The 12619-nt window shown below is 35.1% G+C and overlaps 2 protein-coding genes across 8 annotated transcripts in view; both read right to left on the minus strand.

Moving 5' to 3' along the window:
* Window positions 1-1401, minus strand: part of tpm2 (tropomyosin 2 (beta)) — a 38434-nt gene extending 37033 nt beyond the window's left edge. For 2 of the 4 annotated variants that reach the window (XM_073829482.1, XM_073829481.1), the window contains exon 1: window positions 1155-1401. In XM_073829482.1, coding sequence (XP_073685583.1) covers window positions 1155-1268 — 114 coding nt within the window. In that variant the 5' untranslated portion in view covers window positions 1269-1401. The remainder of the gene's footprint in view (window positions 1-1154) is intronic. The other 2 variants (XM_073829480.1, XM_073829479.1) reach the window with 1 other exon arrangement.
* Window positions 1402-3770: 2369 nt separating this feature from the next.
* The window catches only part of tln1 (talin 1), a 145953-nt gene continuing 137104 nt past the window's right edge, over window positions 3771-12619 (minus strand). For all 4 annotated transcript variants that reach the window (XM_073829977.1, XM_073829976.1, XM_073829975.1 and 1 more), the window contains 3 exons: window positions 11448-11630; window positions 5140-5265; window positions 3771-4907 (listed from right to left, as the gene is read on the minus strand). In XM_073829977.1, the coding sequence (XP_073686078.1) occupies window positions 4773-4907; window positions 5140-5265; window positions 11448-11630 (444 nt within the window). In that variant the 3' untranslated portion in view covers window positions 3771-4772. The remainder of the gene's footprint in view (window positions 4908-5139; window positions 5266-11447; window positions 11631-12619) is intronic.

A 12619-nucleotide genomic window follows, 5' to 3' on the forward strand; every position in this document is an offset into this window, starting at 1 on the left:
AAATTGACGTCTGTACAGTAGACCGCAGAAGAAAAAATCAACTCTTTAGCAATAAAAAAGGAAAACAAATGTTAGAGTCATTTTTTCTTATTAGTATGGATGAATTGGATCATTGAAGGTCGGCAGCAAAGACATCGGTTAATAAAATGGGATTAAATACATAAAGGATATTTGTATTATTTAACATATTTAATTATTGCAGGTTTGCATTGAATTTCACAGTTTTTATTCATTTTGAAGAATACTGTATCTGTTTTTTAGTGAGTGAGATGAATTATAAATGTTCACATTTATTCTAGAACTAAAGTAAGTGTGTGTGTGTGTGTGTGTGTGGGGGGGGGGGTAATTGGTGTTACTTATTTGAAAAAGTAACTTTACTAGTTACTTGGAAAAAGTAGTATTATTACGTAACTTGCGTTACTTGTAATGCGTTACCCCCAGCACTGGTCCTCGCCTTCATTAAAATAGCCTTTGGTGAAATACAGACAGACTATAAAATACAGTTGCAATTGAAATAACAATTCTTCACGATCAGCAAGTAAATCTGAAGTGACAGGTTCATTTGTGATCAAATATTGGAAAATCTCGTCTCTGTTCGCTCGGGCCTCTTAATGAAGTGGCTATAATCAAGTACCAACATATTTACACCACTATATTTGGCATCGACCACTTCACTTATTCCTGATTGACGGGTCTCAAGGAACAAGACTAAAAATAGTTGAACCCATCAGAGATGCTGGATCATAAACTGGGATTAATCATCGGTTTTTAGAGTTGATGACACTGAGCAGATGATTGCTGATGATTCATGTGCACTACACTCCTAAAAATAAAGGCGCTTCACGATGCCATAGAAGAACCTTTTTTGTCTAAATGGTTCCATAAAGAACCTTTAACATCTGTTTCACAAAAGGTTCTTCGTGGTGAAAGAAGGTTCTCCAGATTATAAAAAGGTAAGAAAGAGATGGTTCTTTAAAGAACCTTTGACTGAATGGTTCTTTGTGGAACCAAAAATGGTTCTTCCAAGGCATCGCTGTGAAGAGCCTTTTGAAGCACCTTTATTTTTAAGCGTGTACATGTACATGGAAACAAAAAAAGATTTACTTAAAGCATATTTTCTTCATACTTTTCCCCAGAAACAAGACTCCATTTACCTGTTTGCATTTGTCCTCTGCACCTTTCTTGTCTATCTCTGCCTGTTCTGCACGATCTATGGCATTCTCCTTGTCTAGTTTCAGCATCTGCATTTTCTTCTTGATGGCCTCCATTGTGGATTTCTTGGGTTTCTGCTAACGCCCGAGGAGAAAGAGGAGAGCTCGTTCAGAGAGTGGAGGCAGAGACGGACAAAGCTGAGTGAGCGGCTGAGAGGCGGCTGGAATCCTCTCCAGAGGAACGCTGGTCTTTTTTGGAAACTTCTCTAAAGTCTCTGGGAGAGTGACGTCCCCCTGCTCTGATTCGTCCTGCTGAACGGCTCAGCATTTGACCCTGTGATTTTGTCCATGTTTGGGAGGCTCTGAATACTCATTCTCCAGTTATACTTAAAAAGATCTGAGGTCAGGATTATTCAAGTAGCCTGGGAAAAAAACAACTACTGATGTAATTGTACATTAAAGACTCTGTCTGGAGTATCTTTAACTTGAATTGAATGATGATTTTAAGCACTATCTCTATGACTTATGACTTAATGTTCTCAAAAACCACTTGTCATTTAATGTCATTTAAAATGTCATTTATTCCTGGGATCAAAGCTACATTTTCAGCATTATTACTCCAGTCTTTAGTGTCGAATGATCATTCAGAAATCATTCTAATATGCTGATTTAGTGTTCAAGAAACATTTAATACAACAGGATTCTTTGATGAATAGAAAGATCCAAAGATCATTTCTGTCGTATAACTTGCCTACTGTACTGTGTTCAATGGTGAGTTGTTTTGACATTGTGTTTTTAATGCTACTTTCCTTTTGAACACGACATAAAGTACTCAATTTGTGTTGTTAAACAACAACAACAACAAAAAAATGGAAGAGGAATACTATGCTTGGGCATAGAAAGTACAAAGAAAGTACAACTTTGATTTGCTTAAGGGGAGACACTGCAGGCAAAACCACAGTTTTTTCATGCATCTGTCAAGTTTGAGATTTTAGGCTTTTTGGTGTTGCATAAAGTGTTTTTTCAGACTAGTGGAAAGAAAACATCCAAAAGACACTGTTAAGTGTTTCTTTTATAGCACTTTATCTGTTTGTGTCAATAGATTTCAATTACAACCCATATTTTTAAAGGTCGTTTTCTCAAAATGAGTTTTTCCTCCTACACTGAGCCATAAATCTCCACTTCAGTAGCTCTTACACAAACTTTACATTTTTATTCCTGTCTATATCCTGAAGGTTTTTACAGAGGGATTTGTTCATATATAATTTGCTTGATTTTATACATTTTATTCCCCCAAAAACTGTAAAAAAATATGTTTCCTAGTATTTTCTGAATTATTAAGTGACAAAATGACCAAAACATTTGACTCTAATATGTCCAAAAATTAAACAAGAATTTTGAAACTGACTTCATCCAGTGTTTCGATTTTTGTACTAGAAATGTATGCAAATTAATGCATATTTCATTAAATAATGCCTCATTTGCATATTAAAACCTAACATTTTAGAAAACTTGTAATACAAAAAATGTTTGCAAATATCAAAGTAATCAATCAACTGGGTGAGTAGGGTGAGAACTATTAGTTATTTTTTTTTTTACCCTATTCACCTGCAGTGTCTCTCCTTAATTGTCTCAAATCTTTGATTTATACCAAAAACACTAGAAAAATCCATTGGGATTTGTGGGTAGGCATGTTTAGATTCTCAGACAAGTAACATTTTGAGTGTAAATAAGAAATTGCCAAACCTAACGCAAGTTAAGAATATGGGGTACCACAAGGCTCAGTCTTAGGTCCTCTTGTATTCATTGATCATGCTCCATTTCAGTAACATCATCACAAAACAAGACAGCTTTACATGCGGTAAACACAATTTTTCAAATTCACATTTCTAAAAAAAGCATTCTTCCTTTGAAATATTTCTGTTATTACCAGTCAGTAAGATTTTTGCTTTTTAAGTCTCTTCTGCTCACCAAGCCTGTTTTTATTTGATCTAAAGTACAGCAAAAACAGCAAAATTGTGAAATATTTTTACTATTTAAAATAACAGTTTTCTATTTTAAAATGTAATTTATTTCTGTGATTTCAAAGCTGAATTTTCAGTGTCATTATTCATGCCACATGATCCTTCAGAAATCACCATAATATTCTGATTTGCTGCTTAAAATTTTTTAATTATGTTGAAAACAGCTGAGTAAAATTTCTCAGGTTACAAAAAGTTCATAAAAACAGCATTTATCTGAAATAGAAATCTATTGTAACATTATGAATGTCTTTATCAATACTTTGGATCAGTTTAAAGCATGTGTTTCAAAGGTTTTTAATTTTAGATAAATGCTGATCTTTGGATCTTTTTTATTCATCAAAGAATCCTGAAAAAATGTACTCAACTGTTTTAAATATTGATACTATTAATGATAATAATAAATGTTTATTGAACAGCAAATCCGCATATTAGAATGATTTCTGAAGGATCATGTGACACTGAAGACTGGAGTAATGACGCTAAATCATTTTAATAATTTGTCCATTAACGACTTATCGGTCTATGCAAGTAAACTCTAAGCCCTCCAACACCAGCACCTTTGTAAAGAAAACACACACACAAATGCAATAGGAGATATTTGCAAAACAGTGAATTTATGAGCTTTTAGTTAAACACATCGACTAAGTGCGTTTGCTTATTTTAGGTGAGAAACTGTTAACAGATAAATACACAATTATAAAATATAAAGGCAGGCAAGATTCAGAATATACTGAATGCAACAGGAAAGGCAGTAATGGTGACAACTCCAACTGTTTATGTATTTCATCTATTCATAACAGTCCTTTATAAAACAGTTCTTTATAATACCTCTGATTATTATTCGATAAACACAACCATTGTAATTAACCAATTCTTGTAACAAATCTTTTTTAATCTAATAGTCCGTCTACATCTGGATGGGAATCACATCAGTAAATTACAAAAGTAAATTGCAAGGAAAGAACAAAAACAAAACACATTATAAAAGCAAAAATGGAAATATGGCTTTATGCTTTATAAAAGATATACTATTGATAGAAATGCCAGTAGACCAAGTTATCACAAATGCAAACACTGACACTGCAAAAACATTAACAGGAGATACTATTTGTAACATTTCAAAGCTTTATTTCTTTTCTTTAGAAAATGATATGTTTTCTCTATGAATTGTTTCAACGCAAAGTTATTCATTGCACCACTGGTCCAAACTGCCACAAAAAATAAGAAAAAGAGGAAAAAGTTGAGACGGTCCAAAAGTTGTCTTGAAAAGCTTACAAACACTGTTTGGCCCCTGCCATGATCACGAGCTTTCAAAACACACACACACTGCTCATCTAGTCTATCTAGTACTGAAACAAAAATATTATAGATCTATTAGAAGAAATTAAAAATGACTTGAATATGTGGCATATTATCCAAATACAACAAAACAATAAAGCTGGCATGGCAATTCTCAAAAAAAAAAAAAAAAAAAAAAAAAGTGACAGAAATAAACAAAACACTTTTAAAATAGACATCCTGATACATTGTTCACTTTTTACTCATTGCATATCATTAATTACTTTTGTCAAACTCTCAAAATTGTCATTGATGAGTCTCACTGATCCTGTCCATCCTCTCTGAGCTCTGACGGCAAGAACTTGTACTGTTGCTGTCGGATCATGGCCAGCTTCTTCCTGGCTTCCTCCAGCTCTCTCTCCTTCCTGAGCATCTCCTCTTGAGCAGCGATGATCTGTGGGCACACACACATCCAGGTGATCAAAATGCATAGGCAATGCAATATTGAACAATAAAAGCTTTGCCCACCATTAACAAATATTTAAATAGCATTGCATATGTTAAGTAAATTTAGCTTTAATTCACAATATGAGAAATGTCAATCATTGTGAGAGAAATACTCTAAAAAAATAGTTAATATGTATCTAAATGTGCTAGAGCTTGACTTGAACTGATGTTCTCTTTACCTGAGCGATACCGCCCACCATCTTGCTCTTCACCATCACAGCCTGATCATCTTGAGCCTCGAATGCAGCCTTCTGTGCCGCCTTCACCAGGTTATCTGATGCCCTCTTGACGGCATTACCTGCGGCCTAAAGAAAAAAAACAAAAGACATGTCAGAGTACTACTTTAATGTGTAGCTACAAGTACATAAATACAACTATAATTTTATGGCTGTGAGTACACTACAAATACAACTCATTTTATGGCTACACGTACACTACACACACTACTACTTTAATGTGTGGCTACAAGTACATTACAAATAGTACTACTTTAATGTGTGGCTATAATTACATACAACTACTTTAATGTGTGGCTACAAGTACACTACAAGTAAAACTATAATTTTGTGGTTACAAGTACATTACTAATACTACTACTTTAATGTGCGGCTACAAGTACACTACAAACACTACTACTTTAATGTGTGGCTACAAGTACATTACAAATAGTACTACTTTAATGTGTGGCTATAATTACATACAACTACTTTAATGCGTGGCTACAAGTACACTACAAGTAAAACTATAATTTTGTGGTTACAAGTACACTACTAATGCTACTACTTTAATGTGCGGCTACAAGTACACTACAAACACTACTACATTAATGTGTGGCTACAAGTACACTACAAATACAGATACTTTCATTTGTGGCTACAAGTACATTACAAACATTACTACTTTAATGTGTGGCTACAAGTACATTACAAATACAGATACTTTCATTTGTGGCTACAAGTACACTACAAATACTACTACTTTAATGTGTGGCTACAAGTACATTACAAATACAGATACTTTCATTTGTGGCTACAAGTACACTACAAACACTACAACTTTAATGTGTGGCTACAAGTACATTACAAATACAGATACTTTCATTTGTGGCTACAAGTACACTACAAATACTACTACTTTAATGTGTGGCTACAAGTACACTACAAATACAGATACTTTCTTTTGTGGCTACAAGTACATTACAAATACTACTACTTTAATGTGTGGCTATAATTACATACAACTACTTTAATGTGTGGCTACAAGTACACTGCAAGTAAAACTATAATTTTGTGGTTACAAGTACACTACAAATACTACTACTTTAATGTTTGGCTATAATTACATACAACTACTGTAATGTGTGGCTACAAGTACACTACAAGTAAAACTACTTTAATTTTGTGGTTACAAGTACACTACAAATACTACTACTTTAATGTGTGCTACAAGTACTTACAAATATAGATACTTTCATTTGCGGCTACAAGTACACTACAAATACTACTACCTTAATGTGTGGCTATAATTACATACAACTACTTTAATGCGTGGCTACAAGTACACTACAAGTAAAACTATAATTTTGTGGTTACAAGTACATTACTAATACTACTACTTTAATGTGCGGCTACAAGTACACTACAAACACTACTACTTTAATGTGTGGCTACAAGTACACTACAAACACTACTACTTTAATGTGCGGCTACAAGTACACTACAAACACTACTACTTTAATGTGCGGCTACAAGTACACTACAAACACTACTACTTTAATGTGCGGCTACAAGTACACTACAAACACTACTACTTTAATGTGCGGCTACAAGTACACTACAAACACTACTACTTTAATGTGCGGCTACAAGTACACTACAAACACTACTACTTTAATGTGCGGCTACAAGTACACTACAAACACTACTACTTTAATGTGTGGCTACAAGTACATTACAAATAGTACTACTTTAATGTGTGGCTATAATTACATACAACTACTTTAATGCGTGGCTACAAGTACACTACAAGTAAAACTATAATTTTGTGGTTACAAGTACACTACTAATACTACTACTTTAATGTGCGGCTACAAGTACACTACAAACACTACTACATTAATGTGTGGCTACAAGTACACTACAAATACAGATACTTTCATTTGTGGCTACAAGTACACTACAAATACTACTACTTTAATGTGTGGCTACAAGTACACTACAAACACTACTACTTTAATGTGTGGCTACAAGTACATTACAAATACAGATACTTTCTTTTGTGGCTACAAGTACATTACAAATACTACTACTTTAATGTGTGGCTATAATTACATACAACTACTTTAATGTGTGGCTACAAGTACACTGCAAGTAAAACTATAATTTTGTGGTTACAAGTACACTACAAATACTACTACTTTAATGTTTGGCTATAATTACATACAACTACTGTAATGTGTGGCTACAAGTACACTACAAGTAAAACTACTTTAATTTTGTGGTTACAAGTACACTACAAATACTACTACTTTAATGTGTGCTACAAGTACTTACAAATATAGATACTTTCATTTGCGGCTACAAGTACACTACAAATACTACTACCTTAATGTGTGGCTATAATTACATACAACTACTTTAATGCGTGGCTACAAGTACACTACAAGTAAAACTATAATTTTGTGGTTACAAGTACACTACAAATACTACTACTTTAATGTGTGGCTACAAGTACACTACAAACACTACTACTTTAATGTGTGGCTACAAGTACATTACAAATACAGATACTTTCATTTGTGGCTACAAGTACACTACAAATACTACTACCTTAATGTGTAGGTATAACTCCCTAAATACAACATATATAACTACTGTAATGTGTGGCTACAAGTACACTACAAGTAAAACTACTTTAATTTTGTGGTTACAAGTACACTACAAATACTACTACTTTTATGTGCGGCTAAAAGTACATTACAAATACAGCTACCTTAATTTGAAGCTACATCTACTTTAATTTGTGGCAATAACTACTTCTATGTCTAGCTACAAGTATGCTACAAATACAACTACTTTAATTGTGTGGCTACAAGAACAGTACCCTACAGGTACTTTAATTTGTGGCCACAAGTACACTACAAATACAACTACTTTAATTGTGTGGCTACTAGTACACTACATATAATTACTTTAATGTGTGGCTACAAGTACACTACAAATACAACTACTTTAATTGTGTGGCTACTAGTACACTACATATAATTACTTTAATGTGTGGCTACAAGTACATTACAAATAAAACTACTTTTGTTGCTGTAAGTACACTACACATAAAACTACTTTAATTTGTAGCTAGAAGTACGACTACAAGTACAATTACAAGCCAATGCAAACCTGTACAAACAATGGACTGTTCTTGATTATAACTGCCAATTTGTTATGAATGAGTCTTTTTTTTTAAATAAAAACAGACGTACACGCTTATAAACAACATTCATGTTATTAAAGATGGATCATTACAGCTATGTGTGAACCCAATGAAGTAGCTTTTAACAAGCAGGGGTTTGAAGTCAAACCCCACATCTGCCTGATCTGATGTTTGTAGGGAAGGCTCTGCGTGTGTCTGGACTCTAGGGATGCCTTTATAAGGAAATGCAGCTGTGGAGACAGCGCCTGAACCAAACACATCTCCGGCACTCCTTTGGCAAATGTTCCAGGAATATTTTTTTCTTTTTATGCCTTTTGTGGCATTGTGTATGGCTGAAGGTGTGATTTAGGACTGAGCGTGTTCAGCTGTCAGGGGTCTGATTTATTTCTGGAAGAGGAAGGACTGGTCCACACTTTATACACAAACTAGCATAGCCAAGAGATTCTGCACTGCTGCTACAGAAGATATTCGACATTACTGTGCTCGAAATGGGTCAAATTGACCTGCATCCTATTTAAACTATTTTGATTCACACTGATTCCACATCTTGTAACCAAGCACTGCTGGTGCTATATTTTGTGCAGATGAGAAGACTGATAACAGCAAGAGTGGTATGGTGCAGCGGGAAGGGGAGTATATCACAGGGTAAAAACAGCTATGAGAAATTATTTTTCATGATATGATCTGAGAGTGCCACTGACTCACCGATCAAAAGATCTACTGTCATCTCCTGCCATGATTGTAAGACAAAATGTAATTGGTTCAAGTCAGCATTACGTTATGTCTGGTCAGAGTAATGTGGGTGGTAGCAAAGGTTATGTTTGGGTATATATTCATGATTTTATAGGAGCTCTTTAAAACTGCTATGACTGGATTGGTATTGGTTAGTGTTAAAAAATCAGCATTCAATATTTCTCAGATTTCTTAATCCTTTCACCTCTAGTTACAACCTAGAATTATTAACTTGCATTCATATTCATAGCAATGTATTCAACAGCAAATTAGTGTTGCTCACAGCATGTGACAAATTTTTTTCAAATGTCCCGCTTTTCAGAACTTTGTTATTTATGTCTCAAAGAATTGTACACTGAAATCAATTTTAAACAGTAAGACTATATAATAAATCAGATTCAAGCACTGCATTCTTGAGACTGAGGATCATTTATATAAAATGCAAAACCCTCCATAAGCGCCCCATCAGCACTACTGTTATCACAAGCACTCATCAGTGCACATTACACATCTGCTGGAGTGTATAGACAAGATGAAGGAACTGCATCTATTCCTGATCTAGCATTACATCCATCTCACTGCTGCAAGGCTTAAACACAGCTAAACTAAACATGGAGCTTTAGTAGAGGAGTCCACAAAAAGGAAAACGACTTTAGATACTGTTGAGTTTAGATATACATATACTGTATATCTGAATGCCACTGCAAGACTAAACAGCATACGCATCTGCAAACAAATGACGCTACTGCTTTGCTCAGAATTAGCTTTTCATGTGTGTGAAAATTCAATATGGAGTCTGACTAAGATATAACAGTGATCTCAGGGTTATTAGGTTTTAAATATAAACCTCAGCCTTCACCCTGTGCAGGACGACAGCTGTCCAACTGAAGGCAGGAGGGGTGCAGTGGGTTTTACTGTGTCACTGAATATCTAAAGGCTTTGTTGAGAGGCGGACACACATCTCCTCATTGTATATGTGTGTCAGACCACTGCAGTGACGAGAGGAAAAAAGTGGGTTTTTAAAAACACTCATATTAGGATGTAGGTCAATTGTGAGTTTTCTGGAATCTGGGTAACCTATGATATTGCCCTTAAATAAACAACTATACATATTAGATAAATTTAGTGCCTTTTTAAAAAATTTATATTATGATTACGTTGTTGGGGGTCAAAAATGTATGCATTTACCGGACATTTTTAATATACAGTTGTGCTCAAAATTATTCACACCCTTGGTAAATATGATCAAAGAAGGCTATGAAAATAAATCTGTATCATGAATCCTTTTGACCTTTTATTTTACAAATTTACCCAAATCTAACCTTTTACTGTAGAATAAGAATTTAAAATGGGAGAGAATTAATACACATTGACCACAATAAATCATACCCTTTTATTCAATGCTTTTTGCAACCTCCTTTTGCAAGATAACAGCTCTTGAGTTTCCGCCTATAATGCCTGATACGTTTAGAGTACATATGACAACAGATCAGAGTCCATTCCTTCATACAGAATCTCTCCAGACCCTTCAGAGATCCAGGTCCATGTTGGTGCTTCTCCTCTTCAGTTCACCCCACTTGTTTTCTGTAGGGTTCAGGTCAGGGAACTGGGTTGGCCATTGGCTTGGTTTTGTTCTCAGTGACCCATTTTTGTTTTGATTTTGATGTTTGTTTGTGGATCATTATCCTGTTGGAGGATCCAACCACGGCCCATTATAAGATTTCTAGTCGGTCAGTTTTTAATTTTTTATCTGTTGGTATTTAAACAAGATATCAAGGATCTCTAGCAGAAAAATAGGGCCACAACATTAAAGATACAGTCGTATATTTCATTGTACACATGGGTTACTTTTTTACCCCTGTGTGCACCAAACCCATCTTGAGTGTTTGCTGCTAAAAAGCGCATTTTTTAGTTTTATTCTGACCATAGAAGCCAATCTTGTTTGAAGTTCCAGTAGCGCAAATGAATATGACATTTTTGAATGAAAGATCAAATGATAAACAATGCAGACTTATTTTCACAGCCTTCTTTAATATTTATGTAATGTTTACCAAGGGTATGAATTTGAGCACAACTGTATGTTTTCGTGTGTATTTTTTGTAATATGTGAAAAGTGTGTATTAACATTAAAGGATTACTGTTTCCATCTGATTTTTTTTTACATTGACTAATATTTGGTGAATTGTATTGAATCCAATTAGAAACAATCTGAACGCCACTATTACAATAATGTACGTTTTTAACCAAATACAAGTGTCTTTCAAAACTACTGTATGAAAGTCCCAGAATTTATCAAACACACACACACACACACACACACACTGACCTGCAGTCTCTTCATGGTCTGGGAGTCCTGGTCAGCCTTGACCTTACAGGCCACCAGGAGCTGAGCTGTGGATGCTGCCACCTGTTTGGCTGAAGAAATGAGTTTCTCCTCACTGGCGTGACCCTGAACAGCAGAATTGGCCGCCTCACACAGGTTATTAGTTGCTGCAGCCACCATACGGGCCTAGAGTTGACAAATCGATAGACGAAACATGTTAAACATCCATCTCATCAAAAACTACATCATGAATGTATGTCCTACACGCAGTGTTTTTCATGTCTGTGGTAGAGCCCTGCACAGGCCTAAAATCTAAACCTTAGCCCAGCCCTGGCATATCCATAGATGCATATCCAATCGTTTGTGCAGAGAGTGGAAGCTGAAGTGTGCTTTACAATACATGGAGGGGTCAGCGCAATCACTTGCATTGGAAACATTTCAAAATACGCCATCATTTTTGCTCAAAAAGGAAAGAGTAATAAATTGTTTGGAACAATATCTTTTATAAAATAAAGAAAAATATAGGATGCGCTTTCTACAGTTCAGTCTTGAGCAGGAGCGCTTTTGATAAACCGAAACTCAGCGAATACTAGCCTCATACTAGACTTGATAAATATATCCATAGAAAGCTTTGAATTACTCTTTTAAAAACAAAATCATTCAAATCATAAACAAAAACTTTCTTTATAAAAAAAGATGCATTTCTCTCTAAAGGCGCTTTCAATGAGGAAATCAGGATCATCAACTTCATCTTTGCGATACTTACTCAGAAAACTAGTTTATTAATAAATAATTCAAATATCGCCTTAATATTTTCCCCCGACACATTCATGGTAATTACTTTTGCCAGTGCTTTGTGGCAAGGTTTAGCCTATTGTGTGCACTTGAACACGGATCTCTTCCAGCTGCGCCGAAGGCACTTGCGCTGGCTGCTGCTGGACACTAAACAATGTCCGAGCCGCTCTTGACAGCCGCGGTAGCAATTTTTTTTTAGCACCATAATTAAAAGATGTTTAAAATATAAAAACAAGAGAAGGCTAAACAAGCCTGAAGCCCGCCCCACGTCTTAGCTATGACGTGAAAATTGTCCCGAGGGGCGTAAATAAATAAGGCTGAAATGCAGGGCTCTAGTCTGCGGGTTTAAGCAACCCCAATAACGTGATATTACGCCCCTG

Source organism: Garra rufa, chromosome 23 (assembly GCF_049309525.1).
Source record: "Garra rufa chromosome 23, GarRuf1.0, whole genome shotgun sequence".
Taxonomy (NCBI): Eukaryota; Metazoa; Chordata; class Actinopteri; order Cypriniformes; family Cyprinidae; genus Garra; species Garra rufa.